Source organism: Acinonyx jubatus, chromosome D3 (assembly GCF_027475565.1).
Source record: "Acinonyx jubatus isolate Ajub_Pintada_27869175 chromosome D3, VMU_Ajub_asm_v1.0, whole genome shotgun sequence".
Lineage (NCBI taxonomy): Eukaryota > Metazoa > Chordata > Mammalia > Carnivora > Felidae > Acinonyx > Acinonyx jubatus.
In genome coordinates, this window is record NC_069392.1 from 70,715,474 (window position 1) to 70,743,432 (window position 27,959).

General features: G+C 34.3%; 1 protein-coding gene and 1 non-coding gene across 3 annotated transcripts in view; one reads left to right on the forward strand and one right to left on the reverse strand.

Moving 5' to 3' along the window:
• The window catches only part of DCC (DCC netrin 1 receptor), a 1,130,837-nt gene that overhangs the window by 926,149 nt on the left and 176,729 nt on the right, over positions 1–27,959 (forward strand). For both annotated transcript variants that reach the window (XM_027068985.2, XM_027068988.2), the window contains exons 13-14: positions 2,503–2,644; positions 14,501–14,611. In XM_027068985.2, the coding sequence (XP_026924786.1) occupies positions 2,503–2,644; positions 14,501–14,611 (253 nt within the window). The remainder of the gene's footprint in view (positions 1–2,502; positions 2,645–14,500; positions 14,612–27,959) is intronic.
• Positions 5,016–5,119, reverse strand: LOC113602388 (U6 spliceosomal RNA). Its single transcript, XR_003423814.1, has one exon. It is a non-coding gene; the product is annotated as a U6 spliceosomal RNA (small nuclear RNA).

The following is a 27,959-nucleotide window of genomic DNA, read 5'->3' on the forward strand; positions in this document are numbered from 1 at the left end:
TCTCCTTTTATTTCCTTTTCTCAGAGGGACACCAGTCATACTGGATTAGGTCCCACACTGATGACCTCATTTAACCTTTTGATTTCTTCAAACCCCCTACCTCCAAAACACTCACATTCTGAGGTACTGGGAATTAGTATTTCAGCATGTGAATTTCAAGTGGGGGCCCAATTCAATCCTTAGCAATACATTTTGACAATTTTATCTACCCATGTAACAAATGTGAAAGGAAGATGCAGAATGTTCCCATCACACCAAAAAGTCTCCCTCTTTCCATAGCCAATCAGTTCCCTAGCACAACTGCTGTAGGCAACTGCTAGACTGCTTTCTTTTACTATAAACTCATTTTGACTCTTCTTGGACTTCATCTAAGTGGAATTATGTAGTATGTGCTCTTTTGGATTTGTGTCTCACCTTGTGTAATCTTAAATCTTTTCAATTTTTCCTTATCATATTTCTGAGAATTCCATTTTTTTTCTGTTTTGGAATCTCTGTTTCTTGGATTTCAAATCTTTTTCTCTCAGTTTGCACTCTTCTTTTCCTGAAATTTACCCTCATTAGACTCCTGATGAATATGGAGAGATATCTTTGAAACCATGTATTTCTGAAACATCCCTATACTTATATAAGCATATATTCTTATACTTGAGTTATTTTTCCTTATGCTTGATAACATTTGTATAGCCTTGGAATTCTAGGTTTAAAATACTTTAGGAATAGAATTTTATAAGTATTCTTCTATTGTTTTCTAACTTTGAATGTTGTTGAGAAATCTTTCTCCTTACCATTTTTACTTTTTATGTGACCTGCTTTCTTTCTTCCATTCTGGAAGCTTTCCTATCCTCTCTCCCCCAGGAGGCTCTAATATTTCACAGTAATGTACCTTAATGTAGTTCTTGTTCATGTATTGTGTCAGAAAATCCATAATCCCTTTCAGACTAAAGTCTCAAATCTTCCAGTTCTGCAAGGTTTTTACTGCAGGAAAGAGTTCTGGTTTTTGTTTTGGTTCCTTGCTAATTTTCTGCCTTCTATTTTTTTTTTATTTTCATTATTTCACCTTATTAGTTAGATATTGGAAATTATAGACTAAACTTCCAACTTCTTATCTTTTTTCCCCCAAATTTCTGTGATCATCTTTCTATGATCATCTTCCCCCCCTCCCCTGGAATTTTACAAGATTTCTTTCCATACATCTTCCAGATAATTTATTGAATATTTAACTGGTTAAACCAAACTATAAATGTCATAATATTTTAAAAGAATCTTTCATTTTTCCCGTATTTCTATTCCTTTCACAGATGTAATATCTTATCTTAGATTATCTAAATATTAATGACAGTTTTTGGGATACTTTTTCTACTCTAAGCATAATGTTGTCTCCTTCAAGGGCCATAATATTGTGGGTCTTTTTTTAAGTTTATGTATTTATTTTGACAGAGGGAGAGAGAGAGAGAGAGTGCACAAACAAGGAGGCACAGAGAGAGATGGAGAGAGAGAATCCCAAGCAGGTTCTGGGGCTTGATTGTATTTTTTCCTATTTTATACTGAAAGCTTTTTAAAACAAAGTGTCTTGTAGTCTTACAATGTTGGTTAACATTAAAATGAAATATGTACTAAAAAGCTGATTCCAAAGTGCATGAGTGGATTAAGTGGGAGCCTCATTATTGGGGCATTAATTAGAAACCTGGCTACTGTTTTCTCTAGGGCCAAACTTACAATTTTCTCTAGAGAATTATTATTTGGTATTTGCCTGGGCAATATACATCTGGTTGTCATTGCATTGAACACAGATGATGAAAGAAGACTTATTCTCTTCGACTTAATAACCCTTGCCCTCATCTGTACTCTCTTCTGTGCCTGATATCTCTGAATCTGTGGACTCTGTTTCAGTGTCCCTAAAGGATAAAACTCCCAGTGACTCCAAGGACACTGAGGGTTAGTAGATTGATTTTCCTAGATGTGGGTATGACTTTCAACCCATCTTTTATTTCAACACTATGCTTTAGTCTTGTCTTTCAAGGTATTTAGGACGCAACAATTTCTAGCCCTCCCTGAATTTTGTCATGGAAATCACCTTGTTATTCTTTAGTATCTCTTAGGGAGTAATTTAGGTTTCATCTTTCTCCTTTGGCTCAGCCACCACACTTCCCTCGGTTTGCATCTCTTAAATATTTGTTAACATCTGTCATCCTTAAGACTACTATTCTCTATTTCCTTATGGTTTTTTACTCTTAAGAACATTTTACTGTCATTTTAGTGGCATTTACAAAGGAGAGGTGATCATGCACATAATCAGTCAAATGAATTGTGTATTTTTGTCAAAATCATACAAAAAGGGACACTGTCAAATTGTAAAAATGGATTTAATTTGGTTATAGGGGCTAATCCCTAGCACTTCTTGCCTCTCTGTTTTATTCCTACTTAAGTTGGGGTCATTTCTTTGACCCTGCTCTGTTGCCCTTACTTTCTCCAATGTTTTAATTTACATCTTTTATTTTGCAGAGTATCAAAGTAAGCTGGCTGCCTCCTCCATCAGGAACACAAAATGGATTTATTACCGGCTATAAAATTCGACACAGAAAGACGACCCGCAGGGGTGAGATGGAAACATTGGAGCCAAACAACCTCTGGTACCTGTTCACAGGTCAGTGTTCACATAGCGCAATCTTGCAAGGTTTTTATGAATTAAATGCTTTAGGAATAAAATATGCTCTCACTTCAAGGAAACATTCTTGTTTGTTTGTTTGTTTTTTCCTGACAGGTGACATCTATTGGTCTGAACAAGAATAACCTTTATATTTTTAACTTGATATCTTTGTAATGCTTTCAGTACATATTATGGTCCTGGATCATACTCTTATAAATGTATCATAGATCTTTTAATCTGTATTAGTTTCTCAGCATTGCTTATTCAACAACAGCCCCTCTGTCAAATAACTTTTAACTTTTTAACTAGTAACTTTAAAAAGCTATCTAATCAGGGGTTCCTGGGTGGCTCAGTAGGCTAAGCATCCTACTTCAGCTCAGGTCATGATCTCTTGGTTGGTGAGTTTGAGCCCTGCATCAGGCTCTCTGCTATCAGCATGAAGCCCACTTTGGATCCTCTGTCTCCCTGTCTCTGCCACTCCCCACTCACTCTCTCTCTCTTTCTCTCTCTCTCAAAAATAAATAAACATTTTTAAAAAGCCATCTAATCAAATGGTTCCAAGTTTAAGTCACTTTGATCCCTTTCCGCCCAATCTCCAGTGGTGAGAATGGGGCTGGAAAATGTGGAGAGGGTAGTTTAGGAAATAAACAGATTATTCTACTTTCCATAAACATAAAAGTAAATTCACTTTTGTAGCAATATTGGTGGAGTTCATAGTAGGTCAAGCTTCTTTATGACAACTGGAGTATTCCATGCAGTTTTCCATGCAATATTTAGAGAATGTGTTTTATTTTACAAAATGAATAATCATATATATTTTTTTAACTATTGGAACTATCATGTCCCTCCAGGTTCCTGGAAAACAGTCTGAGATATGCTTTCAAGGCAATGCCTCTGGGGGTGCAAGCCCAAGAAAGCACGCATAAGGAAACAAAGAAAGGGACCAGGGAAGGAGAGAAATCTTTCACAGTGGCTATCATTGAGCTGGCTACAAGTTTACAGCAAACACAGAGTTTGTTCAGCCTCATGGGGTGTCTCCTGAGAGGCCGCATGAAGTACTATGTATCATAGGCAGTGGCTGGATAGGAAGTATGAGCAGTTCTTCTTTTGCCTATAATTGGTCTAAATCTGTAGATAGGCTGTTATCCACTCTATACCTGCAGACAGCACCTGAGAAGCCAGAGCATCTGGCGAGTATGCAAACATAGAATTCTCTCTGTGTCAGTAAGTCCTTTATGAGGTGGTGGCTTGGTCTAGGGTAGCACCAGTAAGTACTTAGGAGGGCTTTATAGCTCTAAGGAGAGTGTGAACTATTGCCTGGGGCTTGGGAGGCAAAGCATGATATAGCAGAGGCTCTTGGTAAGGATTGGGAGGCAAAGTTGAGCAAATCTGGAGTGGCACATAAAAAGGGTCCTGGAAAATACACAAACTGAACTCTTAACTTACACCTAATGGATAATATAAACTATCACTGCAAATGAGGAAAAAAGAAAGTAATCCCTTATTTATTTCTTTCTCTATACCATGTGCTCAGTAAATTTCCATTTGAAATCATAGTTTGTTACACACACACACACACACACACACACACACACACACACACACATTTTAAGCTACATTTAAGCTACATTTAAGTCCACATTCTGCAACTTGATCAAAACCTGTTTTCCCCCTCAGGTTTGTTGTTGTTGTTGTTGTTGTTGTTATTGCTGCTGCTGCTGCTGCTATTGGTGTTTGGTTTTTGGTTTTCGATGTTTTTCTTGTCTCTTGTGCCTATAAAATTTTAGCATAATGGTGAAAGTGCTTCCAAGTAGGTTGTCAAAAATCACATTACTCGTTTTATATCTGGACAAAAATCTCTCAGACAAGTATTATTGCCTCTAAGAGGAAGTTATGGCACTCTACCACATCATTTAAAAAGCTTAAGAAAAGCCGAGATCTTATGTCTTCTTTCCTGATGAAATTATGGGAAGAAGGTAAAAATAAATGAAGTGAGGCATATGTGCTCAGTGTGATAGTTGGTGTAACCTGTAGTTTATTTTGACAGAAATCACCAACATTGGAAAAAAAGTCTTGCTGAAAAAATTTTAATAGAATTCCTAAGATGTAATAGATGAAGACTCTCTAAGGATAATTATATCCAAGACTTTTTCACCCCTGGTTTTACTGAGGTATTATTGTCACATACCACCGTATAAGTTTAAGGTATACAACTTAATGGCCTCACTTGTGTTCACTGTGAGATGATTAACGCTGACAGTTTAGTCAGCAGCCATGATCTCATATAGATACAATTTAAAAAAAGAAAAAAAAGTCCTTATGATTAGAACTCAGGATCCACTTTCTTAAAATTTTCATCTATATCATACAAAATGTGGAATGCTTCACGAATTTGCAAGTCATCCTTCTGCATGGGTCCTGCTGATCTCTTTATCACTCCGATTTTAGTATATGTGCTGTGGGAACAAGCACCAAGCCTTACTTTTTTAAAATAGATGATGGTATTTGAAGCCCTGAAATCTTTTTTTTAAGTTATTTCCTTCTCAGATGAAAAAGCTTAAAAATATAAAATAACCTTTTTATACAATAATTCATTGAAAGATGAGTGTTCCAATGGAAAAGCTCAGGATTGGATATTCAATTTATGGAACTATAAATAGCCAAGATGCATGAAACAATGTTCAAGCTCATTAGTAGAGAAATGCAAATTAAAACAAAAATGAGTTAACATTTTCTTTGGATTAAAGTAATAAAGATATAAGTGAATGATGATACCCTGTTCTGGAAAGCATATGGGAGACCTAATTAATATTCATATACTGCTGTGGGCCAGATGATTCTAGAATCTCTCTGGAAAGCAATGTGTAGATATTTGTTATACACAGGTGTATATACGTGTGTGTGTGTGTGTGTGTGTGTGTGTGAGAGAGAGAGAGAGAGAGAGAGAGAGAGCAAGAGAGAGAGAGAGAAAGAGGGAGGGATCTTTACAGATATATGATCTATGTTTTCTACTAGGAATTTATTCCAATTATGCAGCCATATTTTCTGCAATTTTTTTCACTATAAACATGTTCATTGCACTGTTACTCTAATAGAAAATTTTAAGGAAAAAAAATAACCCAAGCATCCAAATATAGGCAGCTACTTAGAAAATTTTGTCAAAATCATATCAAGGAATACTGCTTACCTAATGAAAATGATAAATACTAAATCAAATGTTAATTATTTCAAACATGATTCAATGAATAACTCAACTTTAAATCAATATTAGTGTGTGAAGTTGATATTTATAAATAAAATATGAATTTGTAGGAAAATATTTAGAGTAATATATATACCAGAATATTGATGGTGATTGTTATTTACATTTGTAACAACAATAAAATATGTATTTTAAAATTATGTATGTAACGTGAAGAACAAAAAGGCAAGACCCTAATGCCATATTATGACTTTTGGTCACCAAAATTGAAAATTCCTACCACTAAAGCTAACTCTATGGCCGCTGAACAGCTAAAAGGCAAGTGGCCCAGAAAATAAATGAAGAATCGTAGCAACCTGGCCAAAAGAAACTGCTGCTGTGAATTCTTTAGTATTTACGGTATTTTTGGCAAATGGGATTTAACACATTCAGCTCAGTAGTATCAAACCAAGATTCTGGCTCTCTAAATAGACAAACTTTTAGGATTTTCTCTCTAAAGAAGTGAAATTATTAAAGAAGAAAAAAAAAAGGCAGAAGTCTGAAATAAAGGTGTTGGCAACATTGGTTCCTTGTGGAGGTCCTGAGAGAAAACTCATCCATGTTTCTCTCCTAACCTCTGGAATTTGCTGGCAATCCTTGACATTCCTTGGCCTGTAGTTATGCTGCTCCTGTCTCTACACCACCTTCTTCTGTTGCCTGTCTGTGTTCTCTCCTCTTCTCATAAGGGCACGCATCATGGATAAACCCCACTGTAAATCCAGGATGGTTTCATCTCAAGATCCTTAACTATTCATATTTATAAAGATCCTATTTCCAAGTGAGATCGCGTTCTGAAGTTCCAGGTATTCAGGAGTTTTGAAGCAGACACTATTAAACTTGCTGACAGATACCTTTCATTTTCCCTCTCAAGAACAATCATTTTTAATTGTATTATCTAATGAACTTTATTCAAAAATAAATAATTCAGTCCTACATTTTTATTCATCTAAAATATATGGGACAATTAGATCTTCTAATCAGCATGAGCTATAACCCCTTACCACTCTGGTTTAATACCATTCCGGCCAAAAGCAAAGAAATACGATGAATTAATTAGCTTGTTATTGGAATAGCTCACAAATGCCCCTTCCCATCTTTATAGATTTCTAGGAATCTGGACTCAAATTTGAATTCCTCATTCATACTGTTCTTTCTTCATTTCAACAATTACAAAATGAATTTGGGAAGACAAACAATCTGGGCAGTTATATTTGTAAGTGTACCTGATATTTATGGTAAAAACAAAAGTCACACAGACTCCATTCTTAAATTGAAATGAAGAAATAAAAACTGCCAGATAATAGCCTCATATCTATAAAATATTAAAAACAAGTTGTATAGAGTCTCTGCCTTCCTATCCCCTGATGTGTGACCCAACTTCAGTAATGCCTATTGCATTGCTAGATATTGTGGGAGTGTTTTCAGTGGTAGAGAGCACAGGTTTTGACTTGTTCCCAGAATATATTTATTTAGTAATGTATGCAATTTCTAGTTTACAAAAGTAATTGATTTTCTGTATGAATCTGCAGCACTTTAGAATGTACAAGACTTGACCCTATGTTTCCAATACCTATATGGTACATGGATATATTGATTTGTCTGTTAAAAACTTGGAAATGCTAGAATGCTTCATTTGGATGACATAAATATTCAGGTGTAGAGACTCAAACTTGTTTTTTACAATCCTCTGTTAGACAGGTGTTTTTTTGTTGTGCGTGTTTTTTACTAGGATAATGAGACATCTGCAATAACATAGTAATTCAGAGTTATAATAAGGATTTTAAATCATTGTTATCAGTTTCATTGTGGGATCCCATGTCAACTAAATTTTAAAGCGTTGTTTTTAATTTTTGAGCGCTCTTCAGAGAAAGTTGTTTTGAATTGAATTGAAGAGTTTTCTTGTGTTTCATGGCCAATATAGAATAAATGTAATGATTAACATGCATTGGTATTTTATGGACTGAAAAATGAAACAACAGCATAGAATTTTATAACAAGGTTAGCATTAGGGGAATAAAGGGAAATTATATTGTTTGAATAATGTACCATCTCTTAACATAAGTCCTGTAAAATTAGAAATAGAACAGAATTACAGAGCTTGAAGGCACTTAGTATTGGGGATAGAAACAGGCAGAAGATGATCTTCTTTCGACAATGTATTTTTTTTTATAGTTGAGGAATGCATTGCTACTTACACCATACTTTTTGTAGAATAAAATTATACTTAGAAGCAGGTAGGAAATACACATGCATGAGCATGCCCACACATAGGCACAGCATACACAAACACATGCCCACCCCCACATACACAATGAGATTGAATTATGGGTCCCTGACAAACCAGACCATTCATCTTATGCACAGTCCTAATTTTATAGAAGAGTTAACTGAGATCTAAAGAGTGACATTGCTAAGATCTACCACTAGTTAAGGAGATAATCCCAACTCGACTGTAGGCATTTCAACTCCTAGTTATATACTCCTTATACTATATAATATTGTCTTCTTTAGCTCACTGTAGTGTAAATGACTCTGGCTATCATATGAATCTGTAATAGATCATTGGCATTAAAAATAATTTAACATTTATAACAATAATAATACCAGCATTAACTTTGACAACAGCCACTATGCTAAAAACAGTATGGAGTTTCTTCAAAAAATTAAAAACTAGAACTACCATATGATCCAGCTAATCCCACTCCTGGAAACATATCCAAAACAATTAAAATCAGGATCTGGAAGAGACATCTGCACTCGTATGTTCACTGTAGCATTATTCACAAGAGCCAAGGTAGACAAACAATTCAAATGTCCACCTAAAACAATTTTTTTAATGTTTATTTATTTTTGAAAGAAAGAAAGAGAGACACAGTGTGAGCTGGGGAGGGGCAGAGAGAGAGGAAGACACAGAATCTGAAGCAGGCTCCAGGCTCTGAACTGTCAGCATGGAGCCCGATGCGGGGCTTAAACCCAAGAACCATGAGATCATGACTTGAGCCAAAGTCAGACACTTAACTGACTTACCCACCTCAGCGCCCCTCAAGTGTCCATTGACAGACAAATGGATAAAGATGTGGTATATATCAATAGACCATGGAATATTATGCAGCCTGAAAAAAAATAAGGAAATCCTGCCATTTGCACCAACATAGATGGATCTGGAAGACATGCTAAGTGAGATAAGTCAGTCACAGAAGAACAAATACTTCATAATTCCTTTTGTATGAGGTATCTAAAATAGTCAAACTTATGGAAGCAGAGAATAGAATGGTGATTGCAAGGGTAGAAGATGAGGGTGAAATGGGGAGTTGTTCAGTGGGTATAAAGTGACAGTTACACAACAGGAATAAATTCTAGAAATCTTTTATACAACATAGCACCTATAGTTAACAGTATTGTGCACTTAAAAATTTTTAAGAAAGTAGACCTAATGCCAAATATTTCAACCATTAAAAAAAAGAGGACACAAGAAATCTTTTGGAAATAGTGGATATGTTTATTACCTTGATTGTGGTGATGGTCTCATGGATGTAGGCCTATGTCCAAACTCATCAAAATGTATACATTAAATATGTCCCATTTTTGGTGTATTAAGTATATGCTTCAATGAAGCTGAAAAACCTCTATAAAAACACTGTATATATACATATATCCATATATATATTTCAAATTTAGTCTTTGTAACAATTTTTATGCATATATTCTCATTTTATTGATGAGAAAACTTAGACAAAGAAGGAGGGCAAACAAGTTTTTCAAGGTCACATACCTAATGAGCAGTGAGGTAAAACTTCAATCTAATTCTGCCTGAACTGAGTACCTATACTCCTAGCTCTTAAACTGTAGGTAATGTGTTGCCAACCACAGATAATGAATGTGTGATTTTGTGTGTATAAAGGGATACATAAAGTGGAATAATGCACAATGGAAAAAGGTTTCTGTTGGATAATAAAAATTGAATATTAGCTTAGCAGCTAAAGGAGCTGCTTAACTCTAGGAGAAATTAAATCAAAGCTTTCCTACCTACTTCTTTTAAAAAATGCTATTTAAAATTTCTACTGGCCCAACTCAGGAGACACATCCTAGAAAACAATGTTTAGAAATATTCACACAAAAAAGCTTTAGATTCCAGACAGGCTTGTCTCTACCCTATCTTCAGTGAATAAATGAATAGATAGATAGATAGATAGGTAGATAGACAGACAGACAGATGTTTTGAAAGTTCTTTAGGTATCAGCTCTCAGGATTGGGGCTCAAAAAATTGCTTGTTCATGTTGATTGTTGTTATAACTTTTGAAGACACCTCTTCTTTCAAATGTGAACATTTTGGGAGACAGCCAGCCAAAGCATAAGAGACTCTTAAAAATTGAGAACAAACTGAGGGTTGATGGGGGGGTGGGAGGGAGGGGAATGCAGGTGATGGGTATTGAAGAGGGCATCTTTTGGGCTGAGCACTGGGTGTTGTATAGAAACCAATTTGACAATAAATTTCATATATTAAAAAAAATAATTAAGGGGGCGCCTGGGTGGCTCAGTCGGTTAAGCGGTCGACTTCGGCTCAGGTCATGATCTCGCGGTCCGTGAGTTCGAGCCCTGCGTGGGGCTCTGTGCTGACAGCTCAGAGACTGGAGCCTGTTTCAGATTCTGTCTCCCTCTCTCTGACCCTCCCCCGTTCATGCTCTGTCTCTCTCTGTCTCAAAAATAAGTAAACGTTAAAAAAAATAATAATAATTAAGAAAATAAATAAATAAATAAATAACCCACAAATGTGAACATTTTTTTTAATTAAGAGAAAAACCTTATACTGAATTTGAAGTTTAATTGAACTCTTGGGTTGATACATTGTAAAAATCATAGAATTATCAATTCTTTCCTGCCTTCCTGCTCATATTTTAGTTCTGGATGTAATCATTTTAGACAAAAATTTCTTGCATATTTGCCCAGTGCTTTATACTTGCTACTGATGTCCTTCTTAGGTCCCAGCCTTGGCCAGGTGGATCTCTGAAGAGAATGGTCTCTGGCACCTCAGCAGGAGATAGGGCAGAACCAAGAGTCTTCTCCCAAAAGCACTCCAAGTTGTGATTAAAGCTCCACATAGTCACTTGGCTTAATTTATGTCAACCTTATTATCCTTATCTCTGAAGTGGGAGTAATAATGTATTTATGGCAAAATCATAGAGTGTGTGAAAATCAAGTCAGAAAACAATTTGCAAATGTTATCTATTAAATGCTTAATTATATAAACTATTCTAAAAGCAGTCTGGCATTTGATTCTCAAAAGAACATTATAAGATGGAAAAGCAGGTATTAGTACCTAACTTATATGGGAAATGGCAATTAAAAGAGCTTTCAGTACATCTAAACTTGCCCAGCTAAACTTGCAACCTAGATTTCTGAAGGTCATACATGGAATGTCTCTCTGAAAAGCTGAAATGTCTCATTCTACTTCTCACCACTTCCTACACTTATCTAGACATAGAAGAGGGTCGAGGTTTAATTCCGTTGGTAAAGGTTTCAGAAGACAGAATCAGAAGACTTGGATAAAGATATTTTAAAAGGGGATTTAGTTTTGGTTTAGCCCTACAATGTAAAACTAGGGCTTATTTGTAGATAATACTGTAGTAAAGCAGATCAGTGCAATCTAAGGAAGAACTTTTCCAACAAGAGAAACGGTTGAGTACATTCCCTCCCTTGGTGAACTTCTCATGCCAAAGGTATTCCTGCTTTATTTACAGGATCACTTTGTTAGATGTATATCCAAATAGCTCTAGATGGGTCATTTGAATAGACATTAATTAAGATCCTTTTTGATATTGGGATTATATGTATATATTTAAACTTTTTTATACTTAATCTAGAATTTCTTAGGTGTTTCTAATGAGAAAGATTCCACAGCTCTATTTTAGAATAAAATTCAAATTAAAAAACATTTAAACTAAAATATAATAGTTCAAAGAAATTAGGCAGGATTTTCAAAGGGACCTGGGCAGTAATGTATACAGCATATTAAACCTTCACTGGATATCAGAGAGGATCACATAAATAGCTCATCTTCCCTCCTTGGAAGAGGTATTTTGATCAGTAGGTTAGGCTGGTTAGGCAAGACTCCAGTGGGGAAATACTTAATGAATGGTCTCTAAATTGACCTACAATTTCACTTCAAAGAACTGTTAGTAGGTTTTTGTTTTACTCAAGACTGAATTAGTGATATTGACAGATCCTCAATGCAATATATGTAAATAAAAATTTGGCAAAATTATAAAGAAATCTTTCTCTCTTCTAGTGAGGTATTTTACTACTCATATCTACTTTCTAGTGAGATGATTTAATAAATTCCTACTAAAAATTGATATATTCTGCACACAAAAAGTAACTTGATTTAAAGTCAAATGAATGGAACAGAATATAGGGCATTCAAAAAAGATTTTCATTTATACGTCAAAACATTGCATATGATAAGATGGCAGGTCATTCAGGGTTCAACCAGAGAATCAGAACCTGTGGAGATGTGTACTAAGGCGTTTATTACAAGGAATTGACTTAAGTGATTGTGATGCCTGGCTAGGCCATTCCAAATCCACAGAGCAGGCCATAAGAAAGGCAGGCTGAAATTCTCGGGCTAAAGTTGCTGTCTGCGGATGAAATTTCTTCTTCAGGGAAGCCTTACTTCTGCTCTTAAGAACTTTCACTGGTTTGAATCTGCCCCCTCCCCAATTATCTAAGATAATATCCTTTGCTTAAAATCAACTGAATATGGACTTTAGTCACATCTATAATATAACGCCTTAAATTAGTGTTTGAAAACTGAGGACTTCAGTCTAACCAAGTTGAATAAAACTGATCATTACAGATGGTATTCCTAATCACTGGTGGAGATGGTATTAATACAATTGCCCATCCTTTTCAAAGAAAAATAAAATTAAATTTTACTTAATATAAAAGAATATATTCTTGATGGTCTAAAACTATGTCAGATAAGACCACTATGAGAGCCATGAGGTACAATGATTAGGTAAGCATTTGTTCCCAGAATTGTCTCCCTATTATTTTCAATGTCCTGGAAACTATAATCAATCCACAATCCCTTTGCCTTAGTAATTAACAATGGTGCCTATGAAAAGGTGCAAAATGTTAACAAATTCAGATCAACATCATGTGAACTAAGGGACAAATCAAAGTGAGCACAAACCTATTGAGCCGTGACAAAGGCCTTTTGTTCAAAAGCATCCATTTGCTGCCTTCCTAATGATGTTAGATATTATATTTTAACCTAGTATTTTTGGGTATGTTAAGTGCTTCCTTAGCGGATCTTTCAACAGCTGCTTTGTGTGTGTGCATTCCATGTGTCAGGCAGTGTAATGGAATCTATGGGTATATAGATAAAATACCAGTAATAACAAAAACAGCAACAGTTCTAACAATCCTAGTCTATTTCTTTATGGAGCTTCTAGTCTATCTTATAAAATTAGAAGCCTCTTAAAGAGACAGCATTTTGTGTCATAGATACTTTTGTGTGGGTGAATTTATCAAATTGTCTTCTCTAATAGTATAATTTATTGAAGGTAACCGCTATGGACGTTAACAAGTCCATCTAACCATCACTTAAAACATTGTCTCCAATTAATAATAAATTAGAATTCCCCTAAAGACCAAGATTTACTCATCTGCCTATGCAAAAATATACAAATTTGTAACTGTGTACATGATAAGCATCATTTCTCCAATAGTTTATTTTCTTTATGAATTTTTCTTGTTACCAAATATTTGTGCCATTTTAGATTAACAAAATATAGATTGTAATTTAAATTTACCAGAGTTGTTCAACTTTGGAGATTTAAGGACTTGTCAGTTTAAGCCAAGTCCTCATTGTCTGAAGAAAGTCACATGGTTTTTTAGCAAGTGTAATTTGTTTTACAATAATTTGTCATGGTAATAAGCTGCTTGAGATTTAGCTAAAAGGACTATTACTTACATAAAAATTTATACATATCACACTAATGATCCATGGGCCATCTCTCATCAACCTGTATTCTGTGTGCTCTCTAAAAAATAAGCCCTGATGTACAATATTATATGCCCAAGTTATCATGGAGATAGACTTTCTTCATGCTTCTAGTATGGACAGTGATGCAAAATAAAGTATGCCTTGTGATAAAAGGCCTAGTATTTTCTGCTTAAGTGCAGTGGCTTTGGATTCTTCTTTCTTGGCTCAAAGAAAACATAATCACTGACCTTGAATAAATGATGGAGACATAAATTTTTAGGATGACTGTTCTTGATTTATAGACAGGCCTCTTCTAGACTGTGAGAAAAAATGATCCTTGCTATTTTTGATTATTTCTTCATCGTTCATATTTTATATTCTGCATCTGCCCTGAAGCTATTTTCAGGGATACATTTTTATAAACTAGGAAAAAATAAATGAGAATATGTGAAAAATAACTTGATTTCTTGCTGTACTATTTCTGCCCTTTTGGCCAAAATAATAATCACCACAACAATCACAAACCATGTAAAGATGTCTACTGTTTTGAAAACTCTTGAAAATAAGCTAGAAATTCTTTTTATTCAATAACTTTTTTTCCCCTTTCTGGAACATTCTCTTATAGGACTGGAGAAAGGAAGTCAGTATAGTTTCCAAGTGTCAGCCATGACAGTCAATGGCACTGGACCACCTTCCAACTGGTATACAGGAGAGACTCCTGAGAATGATCTGGATGGTAAGACCGATCCCAATCACTGTCACTTTGATTTCTATTTTCTTTGTTACTTCAGCTTCAAAGGCTCCCTTATTAGAAGTTGATGAACTCCAACACTGGGGATATTTATTCCTTCTATATCATTCAATGCAAGACAAAACAAAATATAAAATACAAAATCCTCAGTAGATTCTTCAACAATACCATATAAAATTATGCATTAATTACATTCTTCATGGGTTATTTTTTCAAGATAATTTGAAATTATGTTTTTTAAATTCATCTTATTGAATAATCAACCTTAAAATTTTCTTCATAGGAATTGCTACAATTCCTGATAATAATCATGAAATACAATTACTTTACCCTTGCCCTTTTATGATGCTTCTGCAAAATAGCAATATGTATTTTTTGTTTGCTTGTGATATGGTCGTTAATATTTGAGATTTCATCTTTTTAAAACCAGGAATAATCTGACTTGTTTGCTTAATAATCTGCCTAGTTGTCTTAAGACATTTGTGGATGAGATACTGAGATTTTTATAAAAGTCATACATCAGTAATTTAAATATAAGCAAAATCTTCAAAATTAGAAGATGAGAAATAGTGTTTGAAATGAAAACATCATGACTGATAGGAAAAAAATCAAGAGGAATGGGTAATACAAGCAACAGAAAGAAAGTGTAAATAATAAAGCAGAAATATATGATGAAGAATTAGAATTAACAAATTAAAGAAGTAGAAATTTATGAAAAGAAGAGGTATTTGAAAAAGAAATTAGTTATGATCAGTACACTTAAGCTAAGGGATTAAAACCAAGACCAAAAAAACAAACCACATATGTATTGAAAATGAGACTGTCTAAATCACTGACAATGAAATACTCTTACTCCTTCATTGGCAGACCTGAAAGCATCCAAGTTACTGCAACATGAACATTTCTATGTCCCTTCCCTTCATCTCCTTTTGCTCTCTTGCTCCTTCCCTCATTTTTATTTTCATCCCAGTTCTTGTGTTGTCCTCTCTCCAGTTTGTCTTTCCTTGTTCCTTGAACTCCTCCTTCTTATTTTTCTTTCTTGACCTTTCCCTTCTCTAAGTAATTCACTATCACTCATGAGTTTCATGTAGTCATAGATTCCACTTTACAAAATAATTAATGTTGCAGTGAAACAATCAACAAATATCATTTCCACAATAATGGTAATTCCTACCACATGACAGCACATTAAAGAATATTCGTAGGAAACTAAGTAGCTTTGAGGGTATAATAGTAGATAGAAGGCATGACCTTCTCCTTGTCGAGTTTAAAGTATAGCAAAGAAAAACAGACATCCCAGATGAAGTCATAGGAAATTGCCATTTCATAGTTCAAACCTTGTTGAGTAGTGGAAATATCCTATCTATCAACATAGAATGAATAGATAAATTGATAGGCAAACAGACATATAGAAGGCTTGCATTTCAACTGAGACTGCAGGGAGGAAGAGGAGTTTGGAGTGCAAAAGCATACATTACAAACTGAGGGAGGAAGTGTGGAGGGCAAGTTGAATGCAGTTCTGAAGTCAAGATGGACCATGATACTATTTGAGGCCTGAAAAAAGACCATCAAGACTGAAACACAGGGATGACACATGTTGAGGTTTGTAAGATAGCAGGTTCTAAATTGGGCAAGACCAAATTAAGGATCTTGAACTTTGTCCTAAGAATGTCATTAAAGCAATAATGTGCTTTATCCTAAGCAAGTCATTACAAGACTTTTTTAAAATAGTGACTTAATTATGTTTTCATTTTGAAGAGATTACTGTGGCTGAAGCATAAACAATTGTATTCGATTAGACAACCATGGGCCAACTCAGGACAACCTTAGAGGTAATGTTAGATTTTTATTGGGAAAGAAACTTGGGGCTTAGAAGATTTGTCTTCATCTTTATAAATTGAAAAGTTGTGGAGCTACACAAAGTCACACTTCATAAAGCTTATATCCTTCACTAATATATTAGAGAACATTCATGTATTTACTTATTCAACATATATTTCTTTTGGAAGGTTTATATATATCAGGCATTATTTTAGGTACCAGAGGTTAAGCGATAAATAAGGTCCCTACTCTCGAGGGGTATAAATTTATTGAGATAGAGGTGGATAGTGATAAATGTTCTGAAGAAAAATAAAGCATGGTAGAGGGAATAGCAAAATATTAGGAGTACTGTTTTATGTAGGGTACTGAGACGATCTCTCTGATGAGGTAAAATATGATCACAGACCTTAAGGCAGTGAGGGAGGCAGCCATAGGAATAGGTCAGACAAGAGCCCTCCAGGTAGAATAGCAAAAACAGACATCCTGAGGCTAGAGCCCAATTGTTGGCTGAAGTATGGGGAGGAGGTCAGGATGGCTTGGTATAAAGACATGAGGATGTGCTCTGCTTTATTTAAGGAATAAAAAGGACAATTCTGATAAACTACATAATACCTTACTTTTCTATTTACTTGAGAAATAACTTTGAAAGTTTATATACTTGTCCTTTATCCTCTCATTTACCTTTATGAGGTATATATTATTAGCCTTACTTTCAAAGGACAGTAACTTAAGCTAAGAAAGTTAAACTAACTTAATCAAGTCATTAAGGTAGAAATTGTGGATCTGAAACTCAGGACCTAGTTTTGTAAGTCAAATGTCCAATACAGACCATCGTAGGAAAGCCTCCACTAATCCTCTAGAACTGACCCAATGACAATAAAAGACAGTGATTCAAGGCAGAAGATTCTAAGAAATGAGGTCATATCATTTACCCAAACCTAAGGGACTATATCTCTTACTGGAAGGAGTGAAAATAAATGGAGCAGAGGTGCCGAAGGTCCTATAAAATATCCAGGATGGATGGGGCTCTCCATTTGACTTATGTGCTCTTTCTTCTCACTCCAAATGACTCACAATCTAGTGGAACCAAAATGTAAAATCACAGCCCCTGGGATAGCGCAAAACAGAAGTTTTAACTGTCTGCTTTTTATATCCATGCAATCTTAATATAATCCAATCCATACATCTGTTTTAATCGAGAATCTCTATGCTTTGGTCATGAATAGAGTCTTAATAAATACTGCCTAATTGGATTTTTTGAACATCTCTATACTCTTGGCTTAATAATGCCCCTCTTCTGCATGCAACATTCATGCTTACTTTTTTTCCTTTCTTGAGTATTGATGCATTTGTTATGAAATATAATTAAGAACTTATAGTGTGCCCCGTCATGGGGAGTACAAACATGAAAGAGATAGAACAGTTATCTTGAGAGATAAACAGGTAATGGCTGCAATGATTGAAAAGACTTCTTGAAAACAAAAAGTGCTTGAACTAAAAACTTCAGGAAAAGGAGGTTGACTAAGATCACAGGGAGGATAGGAGCACCTGGGTGGCTCAGTCAGTTAAGCTTCTGACTTCGGCTCAGGTCATGATCTCACAGCTTGTGGGCTCGAGACCCACGTCGGACTTTCTGCTCAGAGCCTGGAGCCTGCTTCGGATTCTGCTTTTCTCTCTCTCTCTGCCCCTCCCTCGCTCTCTCTCTCTCTCTCTCTCAAGAAAATAAATAACATTTTAAAAAAAGATTACAAGGAGGGTGTGTAGGACAGCATAGTAGATATTCTTCAAAAAGGCCTTTAGGAAAATTATTTCTGCTGTGATTAGTTTAAAATGCATCCTCACTCATCCAAGTGCTATTCATTTACCAGTCAATTATCTTAACACATTTCAAATAATACCCCTTTTCTTATTCTTTCACTTCTTTATTTGGATTATACTTACTTAGACAATCCTTGTCCTTGTCCTTAGTGTACATGTTAGCAATCCAAAAAGGTAAATAAAAAATTAATAGAAGAAAACTAATGGAATTGACGCTTCTTATACATAATACTGTTCTGGATTATGACTTAAAACTGTTCACTCTTAAAACATGATAGAAACAGCCATTTTAGGGCACTAACTATATGAGTGTGCAACAGATATGGTTCACCTACTTTGTCAAATGGTGTTTCGTTGGCTGTAAGAAATTAACAGGATCATATATATTTGGTCCTAAGGCCTTTGTAATTTATTGACCCAAAACCTCTTTTCACTGATACTCCTCTAAACTGATTTCAATTTCTCTTCCTTCCTCCTGTTTTTCTTATCTTGAATGCATCATTCAAATCTTAAAAAGCGTTACCCTTGGTAGGAATCAGTATTTGGACAAATGGACAAGCTCAGAAGTGGTCATAAATAGCTCCAAAGAATACACAGCCTGATGGCTTGTTCTATTTCCATACGTAAATGCAGAAATATAAATGTAAATATATATTTAAGCTAAGGGAATTTTCTTTAAATAGTCATCTCATTTCAACTCATTCATGTAAGTGTTTAAATCATAAAATAAGATATAAGCAGCTTCTACCATATAGCTTTCATGGCTAATGTAGGAAAGTTTTGAGTCCTAAAATCAGATATTTCCGTATAGAATTGCTTTGATTTCCCTTCAATAATAGATAAGGGGGAAGCAGCCATTTTGGAAACCACCAGAAATGGGAAGCATTCTTTGCGGTAGTCAAGGAAACCTCTATTGGGAGGGAAGTGCAGTGTTAGCCCTCCCTAGGTGCATCCTGTTACATAAAATTTTTCCCTCTTGCCTTAGAGTCTCCTGGGGAACTCCAAGGGGATGTTCTACTCGTTAGGGTGGTAGCTGAGCCCTGACAGTAACTCAGGAGAGACAGTAGGAAGTACAGACAGTTCAAAGCAATCCCTTCTTCTTCCGTGACTTCTGTAATTCCTCTTGCATCCTCCACTTGGCTTAATCCTTGTGAGGATCAACAGTAACTTGTAGAAAAACTCCAATTCCTTATGGGATTGTCCTTTTAATTGGGATGTTTTGTTAAAGAAATTATAGAGCCAAACCTCACTGTTCCGGGCTCCCTGAAAGCATGTTTGCTGTTGTTACCAACAGCTGGAAAGTTTTAAAATATTTATTTTGTGCCTCAAATTTTAAACTTAAAGAAACAAGATCATTAGAATTCCCCAAAGTTCTTATGTAAATGTTTTGCATAAGGATATGAGAGAATTTGTGATGAAGTTCAGCAAGGTATCCTCCAGGAAATTGAGTGTGGGGATCAGTTTGTGCTGCTTCCCCCCGGCCCCGCCGAATTTTGAAGTGAACAGGTAGAAATTGTGATTTGCAATCAATAATGATGTAATTTAAAATTAAACTTCTACCCTAAAATGGAGGAGGTTGGCCAGCAAAAATTATCAATACAGAGAGACTCCTGAAAGTGCAACTAGGTGATGTAGCAAAAACTGTGAACCTGGGAGCAGGCTCTAATTTCCTGCCCTCAGGAAAGAGATAATTAGCCCTATTAGCCTGATTGAGTGAGGGTAAAACGAGGTTACTGCAAATGCATTTCATTTGAGAAGTCAGCCACGAAGCAATTCCTGTGTTTTCGTACCTGTGTGATATATGATATTCTTCAAGAACATGGTTTTGAGCAGGAACACATGAAAGCTTACTTTCAGAATAACAAAATCTAAAATGATGAGACCACCGTGAAAGAAAGGACACCACCTATTAAATTTGTCATCTTCATTAAAAAAAAAAAAAAAAAAACAGGGTATGAAAAGTGGAAAATCTCTAGGTAGAAGAATGAGAAATGAGAAAAATAAATTTTGGGCTAAATGGAATAAATTGAAGAATAGAAAAAGAAAGGAAGAAGGAAAGGAAAAAGGAAGGAAAGATGGAAGGAAGGCCACTAAAATATATGTGTGAGTTGTGGTAGGCTGAATAATAAATAGGCTCCCTCTCCAAAATGTCCATGTCCTAATTCCTGGAATCTGAGATATGTTAGTTTACATGGCAAAAGAGATTTTGTAGATGTTAGTAAATTACGGATTGTGACAAAAGAGATTATTCAGGATTATCCAGGTGGGCCCGATGTACTCACAAAGGTCATTCTAACAGGGAAGTAAGAAGAGTATCAAAGGTTGATGTCACAACAGAAGCAAAAGTTGGAGTGATGTAAAGCCAGGGGCCAAGGAAGGTGGGAAATCTCTAGAAGTTGGAGAAGGCAAGAAAGCAGTCATTCCTGAAGCCTTGAGAAGGAACATGCTCCTGGGTTGACATCTATATATTACCTCCCTGAGACCGATACTGGAGTTCTAACTTCTAGAAATGTGACATACAGAATTTGTGTTGCTTTAAGCCTCTAAACTTGTGGTAATTTAAACCACTAAGTATAGCAGTAATAGTATTTTCCAGAAAAAAATATTTTGATGTCACTTGGGTAACTGACAAAGATAAGTACAGTAGACCCTTGAAAAACGCCAGGGTTAAGCACACTGCCCCCCATGCAGTTGAAAATTCACATATAACTTTAGTTTCTCCAAAACTTAACTACTAAAAGTTTACTGTTGACTGTAAGACTTAGTTAACACATAGAGTCAGTTAACACATATTCTCTATGGTATATGTATTATATACTGCATTCTTACAATAAAGTAAGCTAGAGAAAAAATGTTATTAAGAAAATCAAAAGGAAGAGAAAATACACTTACATTACTGTATTTATTGAAAAAGTATCAGCATGTAAGTGGACCTGTACAGTTCAAACCCACATTGTTCAAGGCCCAACTGTGTGCTTGTATCAAAATAAAAGTTTGCATCAAATATTATAAATCAGTTTGTGTTTTTAGTTTCATATTAGCCAAAAGGTATGAAACAATAAGCATTAAGGATGAAATAGAAAAATAGGTAAAGAAAAGGGAAACACAATATATAGAAATGAGAGGCTCAAAAATCTAGAATTTCAGAGTCTGAATATTTAATGAAAGCTGAAATTGAGCAAGGACCAGAGATAAACAGGATGGTCTATGATGATACTCTTACCTAATAGATAGCTAAAGAAATAAGCGAAGGCCCAAAATTGTCTAAGATTTGACAGAAGATAAACACCATGGCAAATTGCATATCCACCCAAGAATTGGTTTTTAAAAAATACTTTAAAATATGTATTTTTAGGGGCACCTGAATAGCTCAGTTGATTAAGCATCCAACTCTTAATTTCTGCTCCGATTGTGATCTCACCATTTGTGAATTCGAGCCCCATGTCACGCTCTGCACCAATAGCACAGAGCCTGCTTGGGATTCTCTCCCTCTCTCTCTGCCCCTCCCCTATAAGCTTGCTCTCTTTCTCTCTCAAATTTAATAAAATAAAATAAAAATAAAAAATACATATATATTCTAAATTATTGGAAAAATAAAAATAAATAATGTGTTATATAGCAAAGTACAGAAAATAAAGTTGTTAGTAAGGAAAAATGGAAAACACTCTTAGATGAGAGAAATTCTAAAATTTAATAAAACTGAATTGACTTCCCTTTGTAAAAGGGACTTTCAGATCCTGTTAAAAACAAAATGAAACTATATATTTTTAAGACAAAGGCAAAAATATTAAATGAAAATTGGGCAAAGAATTAACAGGATACAAATTGATAGGATTCCAGGGTAATGATGACATCACATACATACAACAGGCATACATACACACATGTGTATATACATGTATGCATGCAAACATACACACATGCATATGTGCACACAGAGACACATACATATGTATACACAGGCATATAGATGCACATGAACACAGACATACACACAGACATATGTACACAAACACCCACATGCACACATACATGCATGGAATGGATGTATAATTTTATATTGACAACTACAAGTAAATATACAAGTCACAAAACTTCAAGTCTCAAATATGCAACTCTTAAAGTACATAAACAATATATTTTCCAAAAAATTCAAAACACCAAGCTCCATCTGAGAAAGAATCTTTTTAAATGCTTGGAACAACATAAAAATACACACTGATAGAAAAAATAAAAGAGAACTTGAAAAACAAAACATGGAATGAGAAAACTTAACATGCTTCAATCATAATTCCAAAGGAAAATAAAGAATGGAGGAAAAATAAATTTTGAAGAGATAAGTGATGATTTTCCAGAATTGATGAAATATATGGATTATCAGATTCAGGAATAATGCTTTACCTTTGATACATTGTACAATATCAAAGATAAAGACAAAAGAAGATCTTAAAATGCCCAAGGAGAGATTACTTCTTTAGGGACTATAATTATACTGATGAAGACTCCTCTATAGGAACAATTAAGGCAGAAAACAATGAAATATTTTCAAAGTGCTGATTAAAAAGTTACTGTCATTACAGAATTGTATATCTAACCAAACAACTATTCAAGGAAAGGAGGCATAAAGAAAAATAGACAACCACCGCCATCCTTTTTATAAAGAATGTACATTTTTTTAAAAAGATAAAGAAAATGACTAGAGGGATTATTAGAAAAGTGATTAACAAAATCATGTGACATATGGGTACATCTGAGCAAATTATGGCCATCTAAAAGAAAAATTATGTTTTGGAGACTTTAAAAAGTTCATGAATATTAGGTAATGAAGAAGGAGATCGTGGAGGTTAAACAGTTTTGAAATTGTTTTCATGATGTTCTCGTGAAAAGAAATGATATAATTAACTTCAGACTACAAGTTATATGTGATCTCAAAATTGAAAATCTTACAACCAGAAGGATATAAGAGTATATTATTTTGTATCAGGTAGAGAAAAAATAAAATAGAGGGAGGGGCTCTTTAGCTTATACAAATGAGGTCATAAAAATGAAAAATAATACTTTATTATGAACAAATGGAAAATTAAAGGTGCATAATAAAGTCATAGAAATAAACTTTAATGTAGTAACAACAATAAGTGTATCAGATTCACCAGTTCAAGGATTCCATTACTTAATGGAATTTTGAAAACATCCATGTCTATAGTACTTACAGTTGGCAAAATTTATAAATATTAAAACATGAAAAAGTTGCAAATAAAGAGATGAGACAAAATACCAGTCATCCTAACAAAAAACATGTGTAGGTTTTTCTCTGGTAATTTTCTTAAGTCCAAAAACATCTTTAGGGGTAGAGTCACTATTAATGGTAAAAGGATTGAGTTATTGAAAATATGTAAATTGTTGAAGAAATATGTATTACTTATAAGTATATGGCTTTTATAACAAATTTATACTATTAAAGCAAATCTTGACAGATCTTTATGAAAAAAATTACAAACATTTTAGTACACATTCATCAGTATAGAATCAGTAAATGTATACAGTTGTAGCTAGAAAATACAACAAACCAACACAAGTCTCACCATCTGAAGATGATCAGATTATCATCTTAACACTCTAATACATATCCTTTAATTTCTTTCATTATACACATGTCAGTATACACATACATGCATAGAATATTTTTATAATTAAAAATATATAGATGTGACTAAAATGAGAATATATGATGCTTACTGTTCTTCAAATTTCTGTTTTCAATTATTTTCATTTTTATCTTTGCAGATTATGATTTTACCTAATCCTGATCATATTCAAATTTCTTCAGTGAACCCCAGAAAACTTTTTTTACAGATCATTTGTACAAACTAGAATTGAATCTAGAATTACACACTATATACAGTTTTTATATCCCTTAAGGCGCTCAATCTACCATAATTCCTTGTCTCCTACTCTGATTTATTGAAAGGACAAGCTTTTGGTCCTCTATTTTAAACGACCCTAATATTTGTTTTTTTTTTCTAATTATTTCTTGTTTCATTTAATTTGTTCCTCTAGGGTCTGTAGCTTTGTAAACTGAAAGCTATATATAAAGACCAATGTTATATTTGGAGATTTTTACACATCTCTCAGAATAGGAAAAAAATGAAAAAGCAAGGAATGTGGAAGATTTACCTTTCATAATTGAAATATGCACAGTTACAGAATTGCATATTTTTTTCCTAAGCATCCAAAAAATATTTAGTATTTGGCTGTAAGAAAATGGGTATTAAAGTTCTTGGATAATACTAAATTCATTCATTGATCACAGTGTAATGAAACTAATAGTCAATAATAATATGATATCCAATATGTTTGGAAATACAAAAATATTCTTCCAAGTAATTTGTTGGTCCAAAAGAAACCATATTATATCTAGAATGTAACTTTTAGCACCTGATATCTAAGCAATCTTGTTTATTTGTGTATCTATTAGATTAAAAATATAGTGAAAATTTTATAAAATGGATTTTTTTTACTTTCAACAAATGCAGAACTTATTTTTGTTTGGCTATTATTTGATAAAATTCTTGGTTAAAATCAATAACATGCCATTTAAAATGCATTCAAGTTAAAGATACCAATTCGAGGGTAAGAAGTGGGGTCTACACCAATGAGCTCGCAAATGCGGTCCTCTGATGATATAACAATGTTAGTATATGATTTTATGCACAGAGGAACGTAGGTTGTAGGTGGCATGTTATGAAAAATTATTTCTTTCACATGGGCTTTTGATAGGAACCATCCATGACATGCTGGGTTACTAGTTGACAAAAAGACTTGCAAATGAGATGAGCCATTGGTATAACAGCCAATCCATCATGAAATTGAAGAATCCAGCCCCTTATTCTCATTCAAGTAGAATTCATCTTACATATAAGGAGTGTTGTAGGCAAAGCCAAATTGAGTTTGAAATCAATTTAAAATCTGCTTTTGTTCTTGGGCAAGTGCTTGTTCAAAATCTCAGCACTCCACCATACAAACGATGTACAAATTATTTAGATTTGGATAAATGTTCGAAAAAGTTTTAAGTCCTTTCCTTAGCCATAGCACACTTTTTAGTATCCTCATGAAATGTTTAATCCCCTTATGACTTCCTTGACTTTTTCTAAGTATAATGTAGTATATAAGGTTGTGGGGTTTGAAATCTTAATAACTAGGTTTGACTTCTGCTCCACTCACTGTATTATCATGCACAAGTAACAACTTCCCTAAGACCTGAGTTTTCTCATCTGTAAATAGGGTGTAACAACAGTATCTGTCTCAATGGATCTCTGTAAGAATTAACAATGATAATGGAAATAAAGTACTCAGAAATGTATCTGATATATATTAAGCACTCAACAAATGCTTATTGTTACTGATTTTCATATATTAGATCTCAAACTTCAACAGTGGTATGAAATACTAATACCATTGGTCCTATGAATCTTTTTCTTGTTCATGATGATAAAACTCTGTTGTCTGCATTAGGGAATAGATGTATTTCTTCTGATGCAAAAGCAGGGCATACACTCAGTGTGTCTTAAAATCCCACCATCTAATTAAAGTATAATTTAATGGGACATCGTCATATATCATATGCAAGAGGGCATTTTGTAAAATTAGTCAGTCATTACCAGTTTCTTAAAAATTTGTGTTAATATGTGAGTTTAAGGATACTTTCAAAATGTTATTATTTTGTAAGAAACTAAAAGCAAGCATTCTGCTAAATACTAAAATACTAAATACATTGTCCTTAAAATCCAAATAAACCAGGGAAGTTTCCTACTATTTTTATTATTCAACAGTGTAGAGGTTTTGATAAGAAATAAACACACAAAAAAACTTAAAAAGCTATATGTCATTACAGAAGGAAAGAAATGCTATTTTTATGAGCAGTGTGATTGCAAATTTGGGAATTCCAAGAAACTACATTAAAAAACTATTAGAATTAATAAGAAAATTTAATATTAAAATTATATGTATATATACTTATATACATATACATATCTATGTATACACACAAAAAAATAGTTTTTTTATACTGGGCAATAATTAGTTCAAACATTAAAAAGAAAAGAAATGGATTCATATGGAAACCTAAAATATGATATCTAAGCCTAAATTTAACAAACTAAATGTATATGAAGAAAATAACATTTTATTAAAAGATATAAAATAAGACATGAATAATAGAAATATATTCCTTGATACAAAATGTTACCATATCAATGCTTCTTCCGAAATTAATGATTAAGTTAATAAATACAACTCCAATCAGAATGTACTTCATATGGAAGAATAAATGTAAAAGAATTCCGAGAAAATTTGAAAAGTAGAATAAACATTAACATTTACAATAAAACATGATTTAAAAATCAATATAGTACTGTCTGGCAATGAAATAGACAAGTAGATCCATGTAACAGAATATAGAGGACAGAAATATTTCTTGCTATATTTGAGAAATAAACTTTAAAATTAATTTGGCATTTCAATGAGCAGATTATTCAATAAATGGCATTGAGACTATTGCCAGTACTTCTAGTAGAGCATAAAGTTGTCTTTCCCCTATACCAAACTAGTTGGCAGTGGTTGATTCTAGTGATGGACGTGAAGGCAAAGGAAAGCAAAGCTATCACTTCTCATATAAATCAAAAATAGAAAGGTCAAGGATGTTTTTTTTTTCAATATATGAACTTTATTGTCAAATTGGTTTCCATACAACACCCAGTGCTCATCCCAAAAGGTGCCCTTCTCAATACCCATCATCCACCCTCCCCTCCCTCCCGTCCCCCCATCAACCCTCAGTTTGTTCTCAGTTTTTAAGAGTCTCTTATGCTTTAGCTCTCTCCCACTCTAACCTCTTTTTTTTTTCTTTTTTTTTTCTTTTCCTTTTTTTTCCTTCCCCTCCTCCATGGTAAGGATGGTTTTAAAAATTTTGTTGTTGCTTTGTTCCTTTGGTATTTTCAAGTATAATAAAGATGGAGGGCTCAGACACACATCCTATACGCACCTGGAGGTGGTGAGATGAGGTGAGCTGATCTCTCAAGGTATCATTCCTACTACAGGAGATTGTGTTCTCCCTCTTGTGTTCTTCACATTGGGACTGGTACCCATATCCACCAGTCATCTAAGCCAGCAGGTTCCCCATCCTCAACTCCTCCATTATCACTTCCTACCAATATACCCAGTACCTGCAATTTCTACCTCCCTAACAGGCCTGGAATTCATGCCCTCCTCTCTGATCCACCACTCTAGTTTATGTCAGCCTGTCAGCCTTTGTCACCTGAAAATAGCCTCCCACCTGGTCTTCTGTGGGAAGACACCAGTTTGCTCCTCTCTGGACTCCATCATGCTGTCAGAGTGATTTTTCTTAACCAGATATGATGATGTTATTTCTCTATTCAAATTCTCCTTGTTGTGGTCCTGCCCATAACCTCAAGTTTGACATTCTATCACATCTTTGCATATGTATGCATCCCTCCAGATGCACTCCATTATATCTCATGCTTTAACACTTAGTGTTTCCTCTGCCAGAGTGCCCTTTCACATGACTTCACACCTACTTCTACTTCAAAACTCACTGAATGTTTTGCTTCTAGGAGGCTTCTTTCATCTGAGCTCCATCCAGATGTCTTTCCTCTAACCTGCTGTCTTGGGCACAATATCA